Below are 26,175 nucleotides of genomic sequence, written 5' to 3'. Positions count from 1 at the left end.
TAATAAGAGAGTATAGAAGAATAATTAGTCTTGTTCATTGGATTCTAAAGTAATTAAACTAGCCTGTGTGGACTTTTACGAAAAGGAGACAATTATGTGAAGCACTGGGTACAACTGTAATAACCAATAACTATAGTGGTGATTTTGTAGTGAAAATATTACACAATGTGCTGTAATGACAGAGGAGGTAGAATAATTCCTCTCCCCAAATCGTGTTCTAAAATAACTTAACCAATTTGTGTAGACTTTGACGAAAAAGGAGATAACTGTTCAAACCGCTGGATACAAATGCAATAATGAACATTTGTATAAAATTGTTACTTGTTTTAATATTTTAGAACATGTATATTGTGCTGGGAGTATTATTAAGGTGTATTACACGTGAACAAGGTGCAGCGTTTCCGTACTTTTCATTTCTATATTTAATTATGTAACCTAAACGTTATGTAATACATTACAAATGAAACTATCACTTAACAACACAGTTAATATATTTGACTTTCTTTTCCTTCAATATTTACTTGTGCCATAAAAGTTTGGAATACTTTACAAGTAAAGGCATTATGTTGAAAGGTGCCCTCTTAATTTAAAATACTTTATGGGCTTGAAACAACTATTTGTGCTGCAAATTAAAGAAAAAATATACAAATTAAATTTAAAATAAAATTTCATCTGAAGCAGGATTTGTCATTAAATATTTCTACCAAAAGGTATATAAAAATTTAAAACATTGCAATATCTTTGTGTATGAAAATAAAGTGATTAGTCTACAAACATTTCTTACTATACTAAAGAAACACTGGGAACTGATAAACTAAAACCTAACATTAATAAAACATCAAGAATGCTATTATATTTGTATTAAGTTATTTTCTTCCTACATTAGAGGGAGTTAGTATCGTAAATAAAATTGAATGTATTTGGAATGTTTTTATACTTGTAGATTTTGTTCTATTTTGTTTAGTAATAAGTGTATAAATATTTATCCCACAAATAACTGTTTTATAAGTACTCAGCTGGATCTTATAAGCACATGCTTTGGAAAATTGTCTGTTATATCGTATGTATGCACATTACTTCCATGGAGATGAGATTTGGATGTGATAACATTTGTAATGCTTAAAACTTTTCAACGACTTTTACGAAATGATCAACATTTTAACTTTGTAGAAGACTTTTCAACAAATAATTTTTCGTTCTGAAACATTGGCCTGTGTTCATTTCACTAAATATAATACTTCAGTATATAAAATTTGTGTGTTATAGTAAATGTACGTCATAAGTATTATAAAACAATTTATAGTTGTATTTCGTTATGTGTGTAGGATACACAGCTAAGAACGTAAATTTGCCTAATAAAATTGTTAACTCAACATTGAATTTAGCCTTTGCTTATATGGAAAAAAAATTGTTACTTGTAATAATGTAAATGTGTCAGAATTGTTGAAACACCTAATATGAGTGGGAACACCAGTGATCTAAGTGTATGGTTGCTGAAATTTACTTTCCTTTTCTTTGTGTGATTAATCTTTGTTCTGACGATTTAGTTACATTTACGTTCTATATGTCATCTGATAATGGAACTCCTGTTAGGTTGTTACCATTTGCATATAGAGATGTGAGAAAAATTATGCCCAAAATTTTTTATGAAAATTAGGAACATTTGAAATTTGAGGTTCATACATATTAAACTTTGTAATTTTTTTTGAAGGAAGCAACATTTAATTTTAAATTTATATCTCTGAAGTGTAACTACAAGTTGTAATAGTAATATAAAGGTGAAGCTTCTGTGTGAACATGGAAGGATTAAATATGAAAGTTGAACCACTTTCTGATGAAGAACAGGAAGATTTGGATATTAAATTGAAGAAATATAAAGATGAAAGTTTTACACTAACAAGTAGTAAGTATGAGTATGTGTGTACATACATAGAACTTGTTACATCTTTTTCCCAACATGAACTGTTAATTTACCTGTTTAAATTTAGCATTGTACCTGTATTCATTGATAAGTTTTTTTAAAGGATGATTTTATATCCTATCCCAGGGATGTATATTGGTAAGGTTATGTTTGACACTTCCATTTTCCTGGTTATTGTATTCTTTGATTGCAACAATCTGTTGACTTTCTTAGTCATATTTGTACTATCTCTTGTAAGTGGGGTTAAACCTGAGACATTTGAAGTGTCAAGTAAGGGTTTTACTGACTGAGATAAAGGATTAATGAACTATGTACTGTTAGTAAAGCATATATGAGATTTTATGAGTGTTAAAATATTTCTTTTTATTTACTTGTAATTTGAAGCTACATAATTACCTCTGAATCACAATTATCTTTTTGTTACACATTTAATATCACATGACTTAAACTTCTGAAGCTCCTTGATGCAATGCATAATGTTTAACACGTTTCCAAGTGACACATTAGTTATCTTAGAATCTTATCCTCCTTTAAGTGAGGCCTTATTCACAATCTGCTTAATTTGACATCCTTTTACATTCTTATTCTGTTTGCTTTTTCATGTGTTTCTACAGAATTGACTGCTTTCATTAGTTTACCAGACTTATCAGTTTTGGTTGGTGTGCCTTTCAACTCCAGAAGTTTTTTTTCTTAATAACTATTGTTCTCTATTGAAAACTTTCTGATACCAGATATAGATACTTTACTCTTTGACTCTGGAATGTTTAGCTACCATTGTGGAGTATACAACTAACAATGTGCATATATATTTTCAGAACCTGCCCTATGCTGAAAGTTAATTTTTTTATGCACCAGTATATTAAGGAAGGAACTATAGAAGAGTCTTGTTCAACTAAATACACTGTATTGAGTTTGATTATGGTATGTGATGCATAAATTACATTGTGTCTTGTTATAGAGAAATCTACATTGTGTATAATTCTAGCTACAGGAAAAGCTGATTATGTGGAAGAAAAATCTCTACAAACAGTTTTGAAGGTTGATATGATAAAAGAGGAGAAAGAAGATAACTTTGATGGATCAATAGTGAAAACTGAGGTAATATATAATTTTGTGGTTGTGTTATTGAAGACAATGTCACTGTAATTGTGTCTTTCTGGATATTTCCTTGAAGGTGATTGGTAGTAACATGTTTGTAGTTACTAGTTAAAGAAATCTGCTACAAGTTTGTGCATTGTCATGAATAAACTAATTACAACTCTTCTTGCAACAGTGCTATTTGCTAGTTCTCTAATGTTTCATTTTTGATGTTTACATAGGATGTATTGTAAACATTTTACTAATTACTTATACAAACTTTGTCAGCTGTATGAAATATAACTTAAAATTTTGGATTTTTCATCTGATTCTGAAAGTTCTTTTATATTGTGTTATTATTTTTAATATCTACAGTAGTTTAGTATGTTATATTAAACCTACACCAGAGTGATGATTTACCAATATTTTTAGCAGTCTTAGTTGGACGTACATCTATAGTTGTTACATCTGATACATCTTGTAAAGAAATAGTATAAATATCCACTTCATTCTGTTGCTGCATGAGTTATGTGATAGTAAAATGGATGTTAGGGAAACTGCTTGTTTTACATGTGAGCTGTGTTGCTGTTTCAGTAGAGATATTTCTGGATTATTTTGTGAACTGTTGTCTTGGGCACGTGATTGGCTCTCACACCTTCCATTTGTGTTTGTGGATTGTCTTTTGTTATAAAATTACACACTTTTTTTTACAACATCTATGATTCAACTTGTTGTAGGTCTGTTTCTAAATGGTTATAGTTCTAGTTATTTGTGGTGTTTGGTATTCAGTTAATCAATTGGCTTGATTAAAGATTTTCTATGAGCATCTTTGTTATGCATGACACCATAATTTTGGTAGTTATATTCAACATTTATCCCTATCACAACAGGTCATGTCAAAGACTATGTAAACACATTTGTTGATTTGCATTCAAAATTTTATTGAACTATTTGCTGAGTCATCACCATATTTAGTCATTCAAATATCATGTGTATATATGTGTGTTTAAAGCATTTTATTTTATTTTTAATTTTCATGTCTTTGCATGGGAAATTTCACAAGGCTTAGCATCCCTTGACAAGCAACAAAAATACAAAGTTCACAACTAGAAAAGATAATTGTTTGTTTTACTTTTTTATTTTTTGTTCTGTGTCTTAATAAAACTAAATTTAAGAAGTTAACTGTGAGTAGAAATAATATAAATACATAGATAGTGTATCATAATTCAAATGTAACTGTATTTTACAAAATACTAGTCTACAAAATATCAGCCAAGACAAGTAACTTTGTAGAAGCTAATGCTCATGTATTCAGGTATATATTATTGGATATTGTAACACAAGTACACATGCACCTCATCAGTATATTACTATAACTTTTGTATTGTTAGCCAGGTAGAGCTTGAAGGTCAGTATAATGAAAATAATAAATATGCATAAATATTTAATGCTGTGATATTTAAAACTATTTACACTAAAATATGTTTTTGTATTATAATTTGTAGTCATTCTAGAATGAAAAAAAAAATTATTCTTTCATAATTTGCTTTTACTGAAATTGCAAAGTTGATAAAAATGAGTGAGCCCATGCAGAAGTGACCATAACAAATAAAAATGTAAAGTTTTTATCCATAAAAAAATTTGATAATCATTTGGAGATCATAAAGGTTTTGAATGTTAAATTTGAAAATGTTATCATACATTAAAATATTTGTAACCTTAAAATCAAAATTGCTTTGCATTTTGGATATTTATTTATGACCCTTCCAAGAAGTACAAAATTTAACATGTTACTCATTATGGTGTTGTCATTGTAAAAATAGGAATGTATATTATAGAAGAGTTTAGATTAGATAAAATGAATATTAATAATGATATTAAAAATTGATAAATTGCACTCATGATTAGTTTGTGCTTTATTTAATTTGATAATGTTATGTGAATTCCATGTTCAATTGGTAATTTATAAATTTTATGGTTGGAATTTTAGTTTAGACACAGCTCAAAGATTATTAAACAATAAGCCAAGAAATGGTGGTGGGGGAATCAATTGTTTGAACCCATCTAGACACTTCTGGCAGAAAGGATGCTTCTGTCGGATTTTCTTTCAGTTCAGAACACCAATGATTGATATGCTTGTCACTCATTGGAACACTTGTCATTGTGGTCTTCAGTACCTCACCCTCAGGCAATGGCAGTAGGTATATTCAGTCAGGATTGTACTGGATTGCATCTATATGACTGTCCACTAATTCATCGATTAACCAAAGTTTTAGCAATAAATCATTCAACCCCTTTGTTGCATTCTGTTGGTGACACTGCCTGAACTAGCTCAACCCTTGTTTCCAGTTTTGCAATACCCTAAGGAATGCCCACTTTTTTTACTTCATTTTTGACCATCTCTGTTGAGAAGACATGATGCAATATCTTGCATCCATCCATCTCGAAGCTCAACTTAATGCATGGAGGTCATGTGGTCATTATATTGATGTCAACATTTAAATTCTAAGGTTTCTTGGTAGCTTTCTCCATAAACCTGATGTTTGGAAAATTTATCAACAGTAGTAGCATGCATATCAACAAAAGTGTATTTTAAGGAGGTTGAACCCACTTCATTCAGTTGTGCCAACTCCTAATTGGTTTTTGACCTGAACGTTTGACAAGAGTTCCACATTTTCAACAATCACCATTATGTAAGGCAGCCTTACAGGCTACCATTAGTTTGGAAAATAGATGGAAATTTTATGAATCTCTGTTGCTCTCTAGCCTCCTCAAATAACTTTGGGCTCTTTGCCCCAAATAACTACTTCAGGTACCTAACTGATAAAAAGTTCATGCTTAGATGATTTCTTGACATTCATTTGAGCTTTTAGCTTCATGTACCATAGATCACCTTTCACTCACATTGCCAGTTGGAGTTGTTTGCAATGCACATGGATAGAACACTTTCATTTTATCAAAATCCTTCTATACCCAAACATGTCTATCTTACCCAAGACACTGGCAGCCATGTAAGTGGATAAATCCTTTTTGCTGATTTATTTGACATGCTATTTCTGTATGACAGATCAGATCCTGAGCATTTGTTATATACAGTTGGAGATTCTTGGTGGGTTGTCCAGTTTCCTTATTTTAATGTTTACATCACCTTTTCACCAATCTCTGTCAAGGCAGGTTACCTGATCTCTAGGGTTTGGTCATATATCCCAATGTTCTCTATTTGAAGTTTCAGTGGTTTAGTCACTCAGAGACATGTTGTCATGTTCTGTATCATGTGCTCATTAAACTGGTGAAGACCATGATTCCTACAAGTATAAACTAAATCAATCGTAATGGTTCCCATCCATTTTATTTTCATTTTTCTGTCTTTATAATAACTAGGAAAAAGAGGTACAGTGTTTAAATATCTTTAACATTTCTTATTGGCAGGTTAAAAAAGTTGTCCCCTACTCCACCCTGACTTAGGCTGCTGCAGTACATTCCACTGCTGTGAAGTGTGTACAGACAGCTTTTTGTGTACTTTATCAGTTCAATGGTATATGTACTTTCTGTTTGAAAATATGTTTATATTATTTTAAAATTTCATTTTATTTCTGAAAAATATTAAAAGTGGTTTATCAAACATTTATAATTTTAGAGATGTTACTTATCTTTACACAGCTAAGAAATACAACCTTTATGGAATTTTGTGCACTTATTGAAAGTCTTAAACTAACTTCCATGTTCATGTGTCTACAACTGTTTAGCTGACCTATGATGTAATAATCATAATGCTCTATCACTCCATACAACCTCCATGGTTATTTATTCCATTAACTTTTCTGTAATACTGCCTATTTTCAGTTTTGTTTTTTGTAGTTTCTTTTGGGTATCTAGTTACTTTGATCAGTTGGATTTGTTTATTTACTACTTTGTCCTTGTTGCACTTTTGTTCTGTCCACTTTATTAGAACTTCATTTTCTGTAGCCACCCCATGTGTTCTATGTGCTTATATCATAATGAGTAGAAAAAATAAAACATTCAATACCAAACATTCTTCATCAATCATTCCATTTCTTTCTGCTATTTTCTTTCTTTTGCCTCTGATCTTCATCATTATTCAAATACTATGTCTTTGCAGTTCTTTATCCTATAAAGCTGATTTAATTTCATCCTTAACCCCTTCCATTTTCTGAAGATATTGTTTGTCTATAATCTGTTGTTTTTATCCTGTTTCTTCCTTCATTATGTGATTCTTCTATTTCTGATTCTGTTTTATGTACAGTCAAGGTTGTCTGTTGCTATCCTACTCAAGCTTCTTCCTCTCATAGACAACATTCTTACCTGTCTTGTCAATGGCATACCCCTTATTTAGAGACTTATCCACTTTAACAGGTTTGATTCATCAGCTCATTCATTTCACATATTTGGTTAGATCCAATCAAATGCTTCATAACGTTGTCTCCCATCAGATCAATGATGTCACAGTCTGTCTTGCTTCCTTTCAAAACTGACAAGATGGGATCTTGTAGATTGGTCTTTGAACTGTATCTAATATATTCAACTCCAGTTATGTGTATCACTAGATGGTTTTATGTACTCTAGTGTTAAATTCCCTCTAGTTTACTCTAGGCTCTAGTGTATTGACCTTAGCCTGCTGAGTTTAATTTCCAGCTCCATCACTAATGTTGTACATTCTACATGTACCTGATACATTTCAGGGAAACATTGTATGCTGACATTTTTATACAGATCCTAAAAAAATGACCAAAAACATCAAAAAGAGGGGAAATAATAAAAACCCAAACCAATTACTACCTAATGTGTAGAACAAGAACCAAACATTAAATTATTTGTATTTGATGTCATCAGATCTCACCAAATGGTTATCCTTAGCTTATAGGAATTGTTTATTCAAAGTCTGCATCAAGCAGGGGAGTACAGAAATTTTAAGCTGATCTGCTCTTGCCTGGTGCCTGGTATTGAGATGGGGTTCCCTATATAGCTGACTTTATCATTTCAACATTTTATACAAGAAAAATGAAAGCAGAAAGAATGTAATGCAATTATTCACTTAAACCTGGTTCATACTTTGATGTCTTTAATCATGATAACCATTATACTATCTCCTTATGATTACCCACTTCCATATGATTATGTATGATGACAGTGGTTCATGTACACTTAGGTGTTTTAACTTATATGATTTACTCCGCATTCTTAAAGTGAAGCCCAAAACAATGACTTCTTTGTCCAAGGTGCTGCAGAATTGCATGTAGGGAGATTCTTTTGCAAGTGGCATATTTCATCCAATAAATAACCAGTTGGCTACATTCTTAACTTGAGATATATGGCAGGAGGTGTAGTGCATTACAACCATGTATGGTATTTGTTGAGTAGCCAGTCCCCTGTGGATAAACTTAGCTAAATAAGATTTGGATTTATGTATAATATGAGGGCTCCTTTTGCCTATTGTTATAATATCCACCTGATGTATATAACCTAAGTGGAATGGCTTGAAGCTGTATTCATGCTGTACATTCTAATGTTCACTCACCTTGACAACATGTAACCACCTTCACAACCTTTGGTCTATTATCATATTAATTTAACATCAAAACCCATTAGGTATTCCCTTCTTCAGAAAGATGCAGTCTTTCACTGGTCATTGCTCCACTAGGTGACTCCTTCTAGCTGTTAATGGTGTACAGATGTATGTAATGTATCTGAAGTTACTTTATTTAGATGGGAATGGAAATTTAATTGAATTATAGCAAGATAGCAACAAGAACAAATATTTGCAATTTTCACATGGTAACAAACATATATTGATTGAATATTTGGGAATATACATATTCTATCTTCAGCAAGCTATGCTGAAGTACTATATTGGATATAAATATCTAATGTCCTAACATTTTAAGAGTGGTGAGTATTTAAATGGTTTTAGTACTGTTTATATGCATAATTAAGTTTGAAACATTAGGCTGATAAAATATATTATTTTAAACTAGTAAATTGTGGAGACCATTTGTAATGATAACACTAGCTCTTTAATATTAGACTGTATTTGTCCAAGAGAAAACAGAAGAACCTGGTGACTTGTTACAAGATATTTCAAACCTCAGTGACAGCAAGTATGATCATCTTGATAGTTCAAACTGTAATGATATGAATGTGGAAATGAAATCTGAATTTCAAGAAGAAATTGAATCAGTGTTAGGAAGTACAATTGGTAAGCACATGTATTTTCTACTACTCAATTTCTTTAACACTGGCTTGGTAGAACTTACTATATTTTTAGTATGTTATCAAAGACAAAAATTTGAAGTTTTATGAATATATAATTGTTGTGTCTTTTCTTTGTATTTGTACTTTGGAGTTTTTGTGTGATAGGTTATGAAGTGTTAAAATGATAAAACATTAAAAGTAATTGTTAGATTAAGTTTACCTGAAGATGAATAGAGGAAACAATTGTTTTAGAAAGTGAAATGGAAATAAACTTTAACTGACCAGTGTTTATCTTCCTGGTTCTTCAGAAATAAACTTATAAATTAATGGTTTGAGTCAGTATCAGTATATTAATGTTTCAATACATACAGAGAATGTATTTCTATCACTTATTTCTACAGGTATGATTTATTGAACACTACCAGCCCTCTAGAATCTTGGGCTTTAATCATCGTAAATCTGCAGTCCGTTACTTTACATAGTGAATACAGCAACCAAACAACTTTTAATCAGAGTGATAGTACCTAAACATAATAAAAGAATAAGTGGTGTATATCAATAAATAATATAGTCTAAATCTTGAAATTTATGAATCTATAATTTAATCTAGAACTTTTGAAAAAAAAAAGTTTATATTAACAGAGAGTAAAGACTGAAGTCACATGAGTTAGGATCAGTCTATACATTTTTTTACTTATTGACTGAGACAAAAATACTTAATTTGCCCATTTCAAGTTGTGTCTTAAGTCAAATGACTTTTACATGATTCAATCTTTAATTTTCCTGAATAGACCTTGCCAAAAGGACATCATGGACACACTAATCCATATTTATAAGCTTTGAAGAACATGGATCAAAGATAATAATTTACTGTATATGTACATGTATCAATGAACTGTTGCAATCTTAATATTAGGATTAAGAATGCTAAGGACAAACAAAGTCTTTACCCAGAACTCAGCTACTCATAATATACACAAGGCACACAAACACATGGTTTGAAGACATTATAGTGTGGCTGGTCCAAAATAAGAGCTACTTTGCACTTCTTTAACCAAACTCTGTAACTCAAATGAATTTCTATCTTCATGGATAATCCCTATCATAATGAGTCAGTATAATATACAAATAGTTCATATATTCATTTGCACTCTAATGAGTGCATGGTATTTACCATGTACATTTGATATAGTATGTATAATATGACAAAATTTGGCAAATTTTTAGTGAAGATTATCAGTTTTTTGCACACAAAAAGTCAGATATTGTAATGAAATATTTTTACTAAATATTTGTTTGTGATGAAAATATTGAGTCTATATGGTCACTATACTGAATAAAAGGTAATTTAATGTTGTGGTTAAATAAAATGATTCTTCATCCCCAAAATCTCAAATATTATTTTTGTAATCTGTAATATCTTTTGAATATTTTTGAGATGTTTGTTTTCAGTAAGACTTTGTATATTGTTATTTTCTCTACCCTATGTGGGGTTTGTCAACTAACCCACCTCATAACCACCATAAAAATAAAATACGAAGAAAATATAAATTGTTTTTATTGTATGCTAGAATGACTACATATTATGACATAAAAATACAATTGTTTGATCTAAGTATTTTAAGTTTCATAAGGTTATATTTTTTATTTTAATTATATTGACCTTTTATTTGCTCTTAGTCCTTCATGTTACTGTATCTAAGAACAAAACTGACCCAATCTTAGCCGTGTTTTAGTGGTAACATTAAAATTATTATATTTGTTTATATAGATTATCACTATTTGAAAGCAAGTTATGAAATTTCTTTTTCTTAAAGTATAGAAAAATAAAGTAAAGTAAAGTAAACAATTATATCTTCTAGCTATGACATTTGTACTTTGTTGCTGTTGGGCATAGGCTGCTAAGCCTTTTATAATTTTGAACATGGAGGATATCAAATATAATTTTGTTTAGGTTTCATATATACAATTGAATAACCAAAAAAATCATAAATGACTAATCTGATGCCACTGAATTCCACTATAATTTATTAAGCTTAGTAACTAAGCTGTATTTAGGTCATAAAAAAAAAAAGTACAAAACTTCAAGCTGACTAAGGACACAACCTACCTCCTAGTAATCTTGGATCAAAAGAACATGGTAGCCTTTTTATAGATTAAAATGGTGGAGAAGAACCACTAGGGAAACGTACTGAGCTGTCTGTTGGCTATCCAGATGTCATTGTTGTGAAGGTATATAAGGGATCATTTCTAAAACTATAAAGAGGTGAATGGATCTAGTGTGTTACAGTACATAAGCTGTATCTCAACAAAATAAAAGATGTGAGGTACTTATGTTGTATTCTAACTTGTCAATATTGGTAATTTGAGTTTTTAATTTGTATAAAGCTATAGACCTAGCACTTTGACATCACAAATACGTAGTATTAACCATTGCTGCATTCAACATACAACATGACTCAATAAAATCTATATTTAGGTGAGTTCTTTCATTATTTACTTTTCAATTAAAAAACTAACTTGTATATAAAAAAGTTTGATTATAATCCACAATTTTATTCCAAGCGTATTGACATATTCATAAAACAGTAGTTATAAGAATTTTGAATGCACGCCAAGAAATATGATGACATGGCCTTTGACTCGTGAATCATTGCAAAAGGGTTATTGTATATAAGAAGCTAATAGCGTACCATCAGTTTGTTTTAGCATAACATTAGATTCAGTGATACCTGGCTTACTTCACTTATGTATGTTGGAAAAATGCCTTCCAAACAAGCTGTTACTGAACCTACGCAGAAAAACAAATAAACTAAAGTTAGAATATTTTTAGCTTCCATAACCAACTAAAAGGTGTAGTAGACTTTCTCCTGCACTTATCTTTTAGGTAGTCTACAATAACATTTTATTATTATGCCCTGACCCATGACTTAACAGGGCCTATTAGGCCCCACTTTTTGTAGGAGTGTTAACTTGGACTTCTCATTACTAACTCTGCATTTTTATCATTCAAAGATTTGATAATAATAAACCATTTCAAATTGAAAAATATTTTTAATACTTAATCCAGTAAAGTGCTAGTTAAAAAATACATTGTTTGTTGTAAAATTCTACTATCATATTTTTTCATGTAATTTTACTTTATTCACTAAAAATCTTTTGAAGGTGGAATGTTATCAAAACTTGTTTTAAATGGTTCAGGTAGAGAAGTCTTTAAAGATTGAAACAGTGAAAACTACATTATAATTAGTTTTTTAGCTTTAATGTTTTCATATTGGTATAAATCATATGAAAATATTAAATATACTTAGAAGTTCATCAAATATATTATTAACTATGATGTGACATCATTTATACATTTATTTCAGATACAAATACCAGTTTGAACATCTACTGTGTGAGTGAGTGTCCTGGTTATCATGGTATAAAACAAGATTACTGTACAGAAGTTATAAAATCCTCCAAACCAAACAATGAAACATGTGGAGAAATGACTTTAAATAGAAATAATATAAAAGAATTTAGAACATTGAATAAAATAACACAAGAACAGAGGATACAACCTGGAGAGAAACCATATCATTGTCTAGTTGATGTTCAAAACTTTGAGAGAAATAGTCCATTAGAACAACATGAAAGAAATTACACCAGGGAGAAGTTTTACAGTTGTGGAACTTGTGGAAAATCATTTGTATCATGCAGTAACTTAAAATCGCATCAAAGAATACACACGAATAAGAAATCTTACAGTTGTACAGTGTGTATAAAACAATTTAAAACATATGGTGGATTAAAATATCATAAAGCAGTACATACTGGAGAAAAACCTTACAGTTGTGCTGTTTGTGGGAAACAATTTCGAGGAAATGCTAAATTAAAAGTACATCAACGAATACACACTGGGGAGAAACCTTACAGTTGTACAGTTTGTGAAAAACAGTTTGGAAGAAAAGATGCTTTAAAAAGTCACCAAATAATACACACTCATGAAAAACCTTACAGTTGTACAGTTTGTGAAAAACAGTTTGGAAGAAAAGATTCTTTAAGAAGTCACCAAAGAATTCACACTCATGAAAAACCTTACAGTTGTACAGTTTGTGGAAAACAATTCAGAACAAATAGTGAATTAACAATACATCAAAGAATACACACTGGGGAGAAGCCTTACAGTTGTACAGTGTGTGGGAAACAATTTAGAACAAATGGTGAAGTAAAAATACATCAAAGAATACACACTGGGGAGAAACCTTACAGTTGTACAGTGTGTTGTAAACAATTTAGATCAAATAGTGGGTTAAAAGAACATCAAGAAATACACACTTGTAAGAAACCTTACAGTTGTATGGTCTGTGGAAAACAATGTAGAACAAATAGTAAATTAACAATACATCAAAGAATACATACTGGAGAGAAGCCTTACAGTTGTACAGTTTGTGAAAAACAGTTTAGAACAAACGATGCTTTAAAAAATCATCAAATAACACACAGTTCTGGGAAACCTTACAGTTGTACAGTGTGTGGAAAACAATTTAGATCAAATAGTGAATTAAAAATACATGAAAGAATACACACTGGAGAGAAGCCTTACAGTTGTACAATATGTGAAAAACAATTTAGAACAAAAGATGCTTTAAAAAATCACCAAATAACACACACATGTGACAAACCTTATATTTGTACAGTGTGTGAAAAACAATTTGGAAAAAATAGTGAATTAAAAATACATCATAGAATACACACTGGGGAGAAGCCTTACAGCTGTATAGTTTGTGAAAAACAGTTTAGAACAAATGATGCTTTGAAAAAACACCAAAGAACACACACTTGTGAGAAACCTTACAGTTGTATAGTGTGTGGAAAGGAATTTAGAACAAATAGTGAATTAACAATACATCAAAGAATACACACTGGGGAGAAGCCTTACAGTTGTACAGTGTGTGGGAAACAATTTAGAACGTACGGTGAATTAAAATATCATCAAGCATTACACACTGGGGAGAAACCATACACTTGTACAGTGTGTGGGAAACAATTTAGAACATATGGTGAATTAAAATATCACCAAGCAGTTCACACTGGGGAGAAACCTTACAGTTGTACAGTTTGTGGGAAGCAATTTAGAAGAAATACTGAATTAAAAGTACATCAAAGAATACACACTGGAGAGAAACCTTACAGTTGTACAGTATGTGAGAAACAATTTAGAACATATGGTGAATTAAAATATCATAAAGCAATGCACTCTGGGGAAAAATCTTACACTTGCACAGTGTGCGGGAAACAATTTAGAACGTATGGTGAATTAAAATATCACCAAGCAGTACACATTGGGAACAAACCTTACAGTTGTACACTATGTGGGAAACAATTTAGAAAAAGTAGTGAATTAAAAATACATGAAAGAATACACACTGGTGAAAAGCCTTACAGTTGTACAGTTTGTGAAAAACAATTTAGAACAAAAGATGCTTTAAAGAATCACCAAATAACACACACATCTGAGAAACCTTACAGTTGTACAGTGTGTGAAAAACAATTTAGAACAAGTAGTAAATTAACAATTCATCAAAGAACACACACTGCAGATAAACCTTACAGTTGTACAGTGTGTGGAAAACAATTTAGAACAAATAGTATATTAACAATACATCAAAGAATACACACTGGGGAGAAACCATACAGCTGTACAGTGTGTGAAAAACAATTTACAACAAATAGTGAATTGAAATATCATGAAGCACTACATACAGGAGAAAAACCATACAGTTGTACAGTGTGTGGGAAACAGTTTAGAAGAAATAGTGAATTAAATGTACATCGAAGAACACACACTGGGGAGAAACCTTACAGTTGTACAGTGTGTTGGAAAGAATTTAAGTCAAATGGTTGGTTAAAACATCATCAAGGAATCCACACTGGGGTAAAGCCTTATAGCTGTACAGTGTGTGAAAAACAATTTATAACAAAAGATGCTGTAAAAAAACACCAAAAAACACACACTTGTGAAAAACCTTATAGTTGTACAGTGTGTGGAAAACAATTTAGAACAAATAGTGAATTAAAAATACATCAGAGAATACACAATGGTGAGAAGCCTTACAGTTGTACAGTTTGTGAAAAACGATTTAGAAGAAATAGTGTATTAACGATACATCAGAGAATACACACTGGAGAGAAACCATACAGCTGTACAGTGTGTGAAAAACAGTTCATCAGAAATAGTGAATTAAAATATCATGAAACACTACACACTGGGGTAAAACCTTACAGTTGTACAGTGTGTGAGAAACAATTTAGAACAAATAGTGAATTAAAAATCCATCAAAGAATACACAATGGGGAGAAACCTTACAGTTGTACAGTTTGTGAAAAACAATTTAGAACAAATGGTGCTTTAAAACAGCACCAAAAAATACACACTGGTGAGAAACCTTATTGTTGTACAGTGTGTGGAAAACAATTTAGATCAAAAGATGCTTTAAAAAAGCATGAAAGAACACACATGAGAAACCTTTCAGATGTTCAGCATATAGAAAACACCTTGGACTAAAGGGTGAATTAAAACAACTTAAAAGAACACATTCTGGGAAAAAACGTTAGTTATACACTTTGTGAAAAACACATTAAGAGGTTATACTTTAAAAGAACATAATAAAATCCATACAGGGAATAAACTCTAGTTGTGAAGTTTTTAAAAACGATATGTAAAGAGGTAGATTAGAAATACATCGTAGTTCAAACTATGGATAAAATCTGTATATTTAAAACCTCTGTATCTAACTAGTTAAGCATGAAGGTTTACAATAGGAAATGTGGAGTTTTCATACCAGTGGTTGAAATGACACATTTTGCCTGTTGTGCAGTTTATAAACATGTATAAAATTAAAGGAAAACAGGTTTCTTTTGGTGTCTCTTGGCTGTCCTTTTCACTGAATTAAAAGATTAAAAAAATAACTAAAACCAGTTGTGCTAGTATTCTCACGTTTTGCTAATCTGAAGATGACCTAAGGAGGTAAAAATTTTGTTATCTAATTTATTTTAATAAAAGTTTTAATATCCATACCATTTGTCTTGAGATGCAACATTCTCTCTATTAAATATAAAAAATACAATGCATCAACACTGTCAACTTCCATATCAATTCTTCTTTTAACAAAAGTAAACATGTTCATAGATGCTAACTTAGCCTTAAATGCTAAAATCTATACTTTTTATATCATCCTAGTAGACCTTCTCTGAACACATTTTTTGCTTAGGAATTAAAAATACATCAATGTACATAAATTAGGATGTGCCCTTACAGTTGTATTGTGTTGAATATGACTTAAGTAGTTAAATCAAGGAAGACATAGTTATGATAAATCTTACTATTTGATCAAAAGGATCTCACATTTTGAAAAATACAGTTTTGAGAAAGCTTGAATTGAATGTGAGAGAAAATTTACCACAAATATACAAAGTTTGAATAAGAAACATTTGTAATAATCAGGTACAAGTGGAATAGTTAACCTCACCTCACTATTTTCAAATATATTTGACCCATATCTCAAGTAGAGTAACTGAAAGCAAATAACTTCAAGATTTGGATAAAGTACAGGAATTAGTTTTTGAACTACAAGCACTTACAGAATGGGTTGTTTCTCATTAAAGTAAATACTCATTTACTAACTGTGAGTATTAAAATAGGGCTAAATAGAAGGAGCAAGTATAACTTTTTAAGTGGATTGAGAATGAAACATCAATTACTAATTGTATCAACCTTTTCCTTCAGAAGATATTTTTATCTTTGTTTTGATAGAAAAACTACAAGAATGGGAAATGTGAATCCCAGGATAGTGTAATTAAAAGCCATAATAATGTACAATTATATCCTAATGAATTTATTTGTATCCTGAGATTAAGTTTTTATTGTTAAATAAATCTGACTTCAGAAAAAGTTTATGGAATTAGAAGAAAATTATTATCATCACCAGAAGGTGATACTCATTTACATCACATGTTAACCTTAAATTTTCAAGAAGAGATTAATTCACAGATAAAGTTTAATTTTTTTTTTCAGATCCTTAGGTAAAAATGAAGGAACCTGTTGACCTGAGAAATAGCTCAGTTTCCTCACCCCCCCTATGATGAAAATAGAATTTTTATTTTTAATTCCAAGCAAAACTTTTTTGTACTTTAAGTCTCATTAGATGTGCAGTTCCCAAAATAATAAGCATAAGTTAAAACCTTACTATTCAATTGTTTGTAATCTTTTACATTTGTAACAAACATGGTTAGAAATACTTAATGGTTTGTTCTTCGGTGAGAAACATTTAACTTTATGTAGAAATTCTGTAGATAAGAAAGAATATTTATATAGTTACAGATTTAGTTATAATTATGTCAAACCAAAACTTTCAGAGGTAATTGTAATACAAATATTCTTTATGTAGATCATGTAGCCAGTCATATAAACTGTAACCTAGAAAGTATAAGTTGAAACCTCAACCTAAAAGCTATAACCTTATATAGTAAATTTATGGTTGTTTCTAGTGACGAAATCCATGAATCAAGCAGCATAGCAACAACTGAATTGAGAAATTAAAATGTGCCATATTTTCTTATCATTACATTACTTTAAAACATTTGTGAGTTTTAGTTATATTGAAGCTCTTTTAATTTTACAAAAGGTTTTCATTGGGAAATAAAACCTACATAGTTAAAAGAAATAAAAATACTTTATATAATCCTTTGCAGAGCTAAAATGTCAAGTGGTTAACATTTTGATATTATATTTAATGTTTATAATATATTAATTACTTAGTTACCTATATATAAAAATTACTGTTTAGTGGTGAAAAGAATGTATTAAATACATTTACTGACAATTTTATAAGTGTTGAATTTTTATTTCAACATCAAGATATTATTAAAATTATCTTTGTTCAAGCTACACATAATTTTATAGTTGGAAAGTTTGCGATGCAGGTTAAGTAAGACCGTACTTATTCTGATAACGTTATATTCACTTCTACCTGAAAAGAAAAATAGACTACTATTACAGAAACACAATGTAATGACACTGTTGTGTTTTAATTTTTTAAACTACTGCATAAACAGTATGCTTAATTACAAAAAAGTGTAACTATGCTGTTGAAAATTAAAATTATTTGCAGTTGTAAAGTGTGTGATGGTGAATACTGATTTAATTTATTTCAGTTTTTTCTCATTGTTAATGCCATTAAATGAAGAGATTTCAAAAGTGACATAGGTTTTCTTTTGTTGTGACATTAAGCAATAACATAAATTATCAAGTAATGGGAATTTAAAAATCTAATGAACATATTTATGCTAATAATGCATAAAGGCGCTTGATATTTATCTTCTGTGTTGTGTTGTTAAGAAGGGTATGTTGCAAAGTTGTATTAGTCTAGATCAGCGTTTATCAAACGTTTTGGTATCGGGACCCTTTTACACTCCTAAAAGTTATTGAGGACCCACAAAGAACTTTTGTATATGTGGGTTGTATATATCAATATTTACCGTATTAGAAATTAAAACTGAAATTTTCAAATATTTACTTATTAATTCATTTAAAAATAACAATAATAAACCCATTACATGTTAAGCATATTTTTTTATGAAAAATAATTATATTTTCCAAAACAAAAACATTTTTAGTGAGAAGAGTGGTATTGTTTTACATTTTTGCAAATCTTTAATATCTGGCTTTAAGAAGACAGATGGATTCTCATATCGGCTTCTGCATTCAATCTCTTGCAATAATGTGATTTTGATTGAAGCATATGAAGAAAATTCGGCCTCATACAAATATTTAGTTTGAAAAGGAAGGAGTATTTTAACAGCTTCTTCAGATAGTTGGAATATTCTTCTTTGCTATTGCAACAAAACTCGACAAGTGGTAGTTTCTTAAAGGTTAGTTGCACTGTGGAATCTTAAACCACATAAGCGAAGTTTTCATACTCTGTTACATTACAATTCATTGGTCTGTTCTGCACTTTTAATGAATCTTTTACCCATGTATGATTTTGTAACATCATACATTGGCCATTTGGAAAATATTGGTTCACTGAGTTATGCAGATCTTCCAAATTTCATTATAAAATATCACATTCGTTAATATCACCACCGATATCGTCAAAAAATTTGAGTATTGGGAACCTCACGGTACAAATTGTCCAAAATTCTAGTGTTTGCTTAAAAGCTCGAATGTTATCATTGGCAACAAATACTGTCAGTTGTTTTATTTGAAGTGGCAGGATCACTTCGTTCATTTTCGAGAAAATGTCTGCCAAATACCCAAATTGGAATAACCATAATTTGTCTGTTAGTGGTCGTTCTTTCAAGTGAAAATGGTGTTCCATGAAAATAACGGCTATTTCAGCTCAACAATCGCACAGGTGCTTTTCCTCGAGACAATCATCGAACTTCGGCGTGGCGTTTTATGGCACAAAGCTGTACTTCGGTAAGCAGCAGTAATGCCTTATGCGAACTTCACATTTTGTCACACACAATATTAAAAGAACGTGTGCTCAAGGGTCGAGATTTAACAAAATTAATCATTTTTACTGCTTCAACAAGGACATTCTTAAGTGAACCTGGCATTGTTTTTTACCGCGAATGCGTGACAGTGAAGAATACAATGACTACCGGTACAGTTTGGTGCTACTGCTTTAATTCCTACTAAAGCACCAGCAGTTTTACCCACCATTGCTTTTTCACCATCAGTGCAAATGTCAACATAGTTGTTCCAGGATAAACCATGATATTCGAAAACGTATTCAACACATTGACTATTTCAGCACCAGTTGTGTTTGTTGGCAGGAATTCACATAAAGAAGATCTTTTTCGATGGTTACTTGGTGCTGATATCGGATGAATACAAGCAAAACAGCAAGTCCAGCCATCTGTGATTCGTCCATTTGTAAGGCAAAAGTGCAATTCTGTAGGGAAATATTAGTCCAGTCTTCGTGTTTGCAGCTAATTCTTTAATTCGACGAGTTACTGTATCGTCGGAAAGTGGCATTTCTGTGATTTTCTTTACTGATTTTTCATCCAGCATGCATTCAGCAGTGTCAACTGTACAAGATTTTATTAGTCTCTCAGCTATTGTGTGCACCTCTCCAGCCAATGTAATACGATAACTTACCCTGTAACATACTTTAGCGGCTTTTTCATTTCTAGTTTGAAAAGCTGTAACAAATAATGTTTGGCTTTTAAAGAGCTGATCATGTCTACGTTTTAAATATTCAGTTTCGTTTCTTTAAATTTAACTGGCACCATAATACTAGTTGAAAACGTTCTATTGCATAAAAGGCATTCGACTCGTAATCTGAGAGTCGCAGGTTCGAATCCCCATCACACCAAACATGCTCGCCCTTTCAGCCGTGGGGGCGTTATCATATTACTTTCAATCCCACTATTCGTTGGTAAAAGAGTAGCCCAAGAGTTGTCGGTGGATGATGATGACTAGCTGCCTTCCCTCTAGTCTTACGCTGCTAAATTAGGGACGGCTAGATTCAAAACAAACTAAACCTTCTCAAAAGACTCAAAACGTACTAAGACATTATTTACCTTTTTCACTCTCATTCTTTCACTCGATTCAAAATGTACAAAAACGTTTCATTGAAGGAATTATATTATGAAAAGAGTTTTGACCTCGCCTACCCCTTGAAAGAGTCTCGGGGGCCCCAAGGGTCCTTAGACCACACTTTGAGAAACGCTGGTCTAGGTGAAATGTCTTTGTACAGGTTGGGTAAAACACTTGTTACAACTTATTTTCACCTTAATTATTTGATTTATAAAAATCCTTTTAAACACTTGGGTGCAGTGTAAAAAGCTGGTTAATGAGTACTGTACACTAAACATTAATAAGTATTAAGACTACAGATCTGTACAACTAAATTCTGCCGTTATTAATGTGAAAGAACTTAAGACTTTATCAGACGTTATATTAATAAAGTATTAATATAATATTACAGACAATGATTAACATATAGCAACATATATAACTTTTTAATTGACAAATGAGTTTAATTTATACTATTTTTGTCTGTTAATATCAACACAATCTGTGCTATTTATTATATAACGAAGATGCAAGTACCACACGTACTTTCTTGGTTGCATTGTTATCGAAGGATTAATACTAAGCATCTAACAGTTACTTCATTTTTTTGAAATTTGCATTTTTTTTCAATTATACAAACTATTTTTCATGTTATAAGTATTAAAAATAGGTTCATGATTTTGGCGAAGAGGAAGTAAAAGATAATTTATAATACAGTTGTTTAGAATTTTTGATATACATATAAAATAATAACCGTTTCGAAAATGCACTATGGAATTTGAACGTGTGAACCACTGATTAATTATATATTATTTTGAATTTATATAAAAAATCCATTTACCTTTTATTTTGTCAATTTTAAATACTAGGACACTTTTAGTGAGAGGTTCGAAAGATCTTATGTCCGAAATAGACAAGTTAGGCAATTTACTTATGGAATTCAAGTACATAATATGTTGTGTAAAGTTTTTAAATGAAAAAAAAGAAACAAAAACATATGATCATATATAACGTATCACTTTCGGTAGTGTACGTTATGCTTTGTTTACAGTAACGTATTCTATTTGACTGATCACGTATTAGGACACTTGGGTATTATTGTATTTGACTGTAGATACTGTGAAAAATTGGCATGATGTTTTTGAAATAATAATTCATCCAGAAGAAAAAATTGTGATTGCACATATCACCTCTACAATAATATTAAGCATTAACAAAATAACTATCATAATGCATCTAATAATTGTATTAAATATGCCCTGAAAATATTTTGTATCAACCATACTATCTTAATGTATGGATAAATTTAATATTTAAACGAGACAAATATTATAGGATAATCTGTTACTTTATTCACAAAAGTCGGTTGCATGCCTAACTAATCACTTCTTTTGTCCATTAGGTTTATTGTATAATATATAATTATCTTTCGAGACAAATTATCAATACTTATCCACTTAATATTCCGTTTTTATAAATAAACTATTCAGTGAACGGGACATTTACTTTATTATTCCATAGCCAATTGTGTTTCTTATGATGAAAGTATCAGTTTGTTGCACATTAAATGTAACGTAGTGCACGATAAGTTTTTACTTTTATATAAATTTGCATATGTACGTTTTGCACTTTGTGATGTTTTATTTCTAATATATATAGTTATTAACATCGGTAATTAATTTGTTCATTCATACAATGAATACATTTGGAACGGATTTACTATTATATATATATCGATGTTTGTTTTAATTAAATATATATTTAAAAATGCGTGACTTGTATCGTTAAATGCGTATTGCGAAATTCCCGCCTATTCCCTGAATTTGTAATATTCGAGTGTAAGAATCAACATTATATGTTTTACAAAAGCACTAGCGGATTGTTGGGCCAACTGAAATTTCTACCTCTTCTTAACGTTTATAAACTGACGCGTCGAGAGAGAGTTTATATTGCTGGTTTGCTGCATTTGGTGTATTATAAATCTGGGGAGCTATAATTGTGATTAACGCTTATTAATTGAGACTCTTCAGATATTTGACAAGGACGTTTATAGATTTCAAACGTTAGAAAACATTCAACTTAAGTGAATTCACATCGGACAGACCCAGCATGGCCAGGTGGTTGGTAAAAGAGTAGCCCAAGAGTTGGCGGTGGGTGGTGATGACTAGCTGCCTTCCTTCTAGTCTTGCACTGCTAAATTAAGAGCAGCTAGAGAAATATAGCCCTCGAGTAGCTTTGCGTGAAATTCAAAAAACAATCATATTGGACATCAGTATTTTTACAAAAACAATACATAACTTCAGCGGTGAAAAATCAGCTTATAAACAGCGTGAGACCAGTGAAGAATACAGAGTTAACTAGGTCCAGATTAAATGAATTGTGTCTGGAGAATTAATTCCTCATCTTGAACTCTCGATAAGATATTAAGAAGTTTCAGACCGGAAAGAAGACTTAATATTACTCGGAAGTGTGTAAATGCTTTGTATGTAAATAATTATTTGTGTTAAACATTCATTACAACTGTTATTATAAATGGATTTAGTGTTTGTATATTAAAATATATTTGTATTAAAAAAGAAAACCGTGTGTATAAATCTTGTTATCAAATATAATAAATATCAACATTTACTTTTAAATCCATTTTACAAATCAAATCACTTTGACTTTTTTTTTTAAAATTGAGCACAAAGGTGCACAAGGGGCTGTCTGTGCTCTGCTCATCACAGGTATTGAAACCTTTTTTTTTTTTGAAGTGTGAGTCTGCAGTTATACCGCTGTGCCGCTGCAAGGTAAATCAGTTTGAGAATTTTTATATTGTAATATTAATGAACTGGAAATTCATTCACAGTAAAACATAATACACACTGTGTATCACACTTTTAAAACCGTTCCTATTCGCCCTTTTTAAGTTATTCAGTATAAATATTCCTCTAAAGTTTAGTTTTAAGGCATTATTTACCACTTTGTGCATATAGTTAAGTTCAACCATTATTATGGTAAACATTAAAACTAATATTCTTATATTTTTACAAATCTTAAGACATGAACTAACAGATTTTTACTTAAATCAAACCTTTATAGATTTCTGTCTTAGGATTATTACCATTGAACGACAACGATAAAAATCAATACATGCATTCCTCAAGTGGTGTGGAAACATGAACCCTATAAGATATTTACTGTGACTAATGTAAGTCGAACTTTTACAAACATTAGGGGCTGATGCAATTCAAAATTTAATACAACAATAAAAACATTTCATGAAAATAAAACTTGACTGAGTCAACTATAACACATGTCATTATTTTACTTTTATTAATTAGTTTGTTTAGAATTAAGCACAAAGCCAACAATGGGCTATCTGTGCTCTGCTCACCACGGTATCAAAACCGAGTTTTAGGAGTGTGTATCAGTGGCGGCACATTTATCAGGAAGATATAAATCTTGTACATTTAGTTGTAATTAAAATTGAATTTATTTACCTTAACATAAAACGTTCAGTTTCAATATAAGCCTTTATATATCTGTAATATGGTACAATGTAATATTATAAGGTTCCAAACATTTAGTTTCTACGTAAATTCAAAAATAGTAGGTTAGTCGTTTATGATAAACTATATTCCATGCACTAATTATCTACGTTTTTTTAAAAAAAAAATATGTATTAAATAAAACCACAAGTCTTAATTAAGAAAAGTTTCTTAAGTACTGCAAATATTATTGACAAAACTTGATCTATTAAATGAGATTATACTCTTAGATTTATAGCTTACCATTAACAGCAAACTTCAAATAACGACCACAGTAGATTGAAAAGTAAGTTCTAACTATATATTTTTATAACTGGTTACTTTAGGTAATGTTAATGCTATTTGTTCGTTATTATATCAAGTTATTATTGTTTATTTTATTTAGTAAAATTAATTTTATTTGTTTACTTGTTTAATTCGTAAATAATATTGCTTCGTCTTTCACTTTCAATTCCCAAATGGTCACCACGCGAGTTACAAAAGTGTTAGCTAACCCTAATTTATACAACGTATAATTTTTTCAACTCACCATAATTCTCAGCAATGTGTTACCATGACAACTCAAAAACTATTTGTGTAATTATTACAAAATTGATTTAAAATTTTTTGTACTTATGTGAACAGTATATTTTCTTAAAGCAGAGCCACACCAGGCTATCTGCTAAGTCCACAGAGGGGAATCGAACCGCTGATTTTAGCGTTGTAAATCCGTAGACTGCATGTGAACAAGTACGATGGATTTTCCTCACACGGATTAAGATAATTACTTTTTTAAATTTAATATTTCCGGTTTATATATTTTTCGTTCGTGATGGAATTTTAGGTTCAAGTTTGAAATTTAAAATAACTACGGATGTTTAGAAATAGACATTTATCCTGATCGTTTCTCTTATTTCAGGAAATTTGGTGAATTCTATGTACAAGAAGAAGAAAATTAAAGTAATAATTAATGAGATAGAATGCTGCCAATTATTTATGAGGAAGTGGTAGATTATGGAATAGTGTCATATCATAGAATTTTTTATTTAATGTCAACGTACAGGAATGTTTTATAATAACTGTTATTTTAAACGATGTTTGTCATATAAACAAAAGCAATTTAGGTAGTAGTTGTTTGTTTTTTGTTGTTGTTTTCTTAATTTCGTGCAAAGCTACTCGAGAGCTATCTTTCGTTAGTCGTCCTTAATTTAGCAGTGCAAGTCTAGAAGGAAGGCAGCTAGTCATCACCACCCATCGCCAACTCTTGGACTACTCTTTTACCAACGAATAGTGGGATTGACCGTCACATTATAACGCCACCACGGTTGAGAGGGCGAGCATGTTTGGTGCGACCGGGATTCGAACCCACGATCCTCGGATTACGAGTCGAACGCCTAAACACGCTTGGCCATGCCAGGCCTTTGGTAGTAATAATTCTTCGATTAGTTTTAAACGCATAAAGGCATTGTTTTACACTTGTGTATTGTTAAAACAGAAATTATAATCTGTAGTTTACCCTTTACGAGGTAAAATCAGTATTAAATAAATTTTAAGTAAATCTTCTTTGTACACAAAATTAAATATTCCTTGCTAAATACCTCGTCAGTGGCCCAGCGGCATTGCTTTCGGACTTACAATGCTAGAAATCTGGGTTTCCATACATGTGGTGGGAAGAGCATAGATAACCTATTGTGTAGCTTCGTTCTTAATTACAATCAAACAATCCTTGATAAATGCCACAGTTAATTCACAAGTAAGAATTCTACGTAACTTGGAAAATTGGAATAAAAAAGTCAATAAATCCAGTAACTTTCTAGCTGCTAGAGGGCGAGATGTTAGGGGCTGGACGATTAGTTTACACATTATGAACAGGGGCGTAGATCCGAAGG

The 26,175-nt window shown here is 30.8% G+C and overlaps 1 protein-coding gene and 1 long non-coding RNA gene across 5 annotated transcripts in view; one reads left to right on the top strand and one right to left on the bottom strand.

The window, feature by feature from the left end:
• The first annotated feature begins 887 nt into the window (after positions 1 to 887).
• On the top strand, positions 888 to 23,431 carry LOC143240914 (uncharacterized). Its single transcript, XM_076484159.1, has 4 exons — positions 888 to 1,903; positions 2,907 to 3,019; positions 9,041 to 9,212; positions 12,577 to 23,431. Exons 1-4 carry the CDS (start codon positions 1,798 to 1,800, stop codon positions 15,756 to 15,758), a joined length of 3,573 nt encoding a protein of 1,190 aa, XP_076340274.1. The 5' UTR covers positions 888 to 1,797; the 3' UTR covers positions 15,759 to 23,431.
• Positions 18,093 to 26,175, bottom strand: part of LOC143240915 (uncharacterized) — a 45,089-nt gene continuing 37,006 nt past the window's right edge. For all 4 annotated transcript variants that reach the window (XR_013022042.1, XR_013022040.1, XR_013022041.1 and 1 more), the window contains one exon: positions 18,093 to 18,222. This is a non-coding gene — a long non-coding RNA (uncharacterized LOC143240915). The remainder of the gene's footprint in view (positions 18,223 to 26,175) is intronic.

This window comes from Tachypleus tridentatus, chromosome 13 (assembly GCF_004210375.1).
Source record: "Tachypleus tridentatus isolate NWPU-2018 chromosome 13, ASM421037v1, whole genome shotgun sequence".
Lineage (NCBI taxonomy): Eukaryota > Metazoa > Arthropoda > Merostomata > Xiphosura > Limulidae > Tachypleus > Tachypleus tridentatus.
Note: the sequence above shows the minus strand (reverse complement) of the source record. Positions and strands in the feature narration are given on the sequence as shown.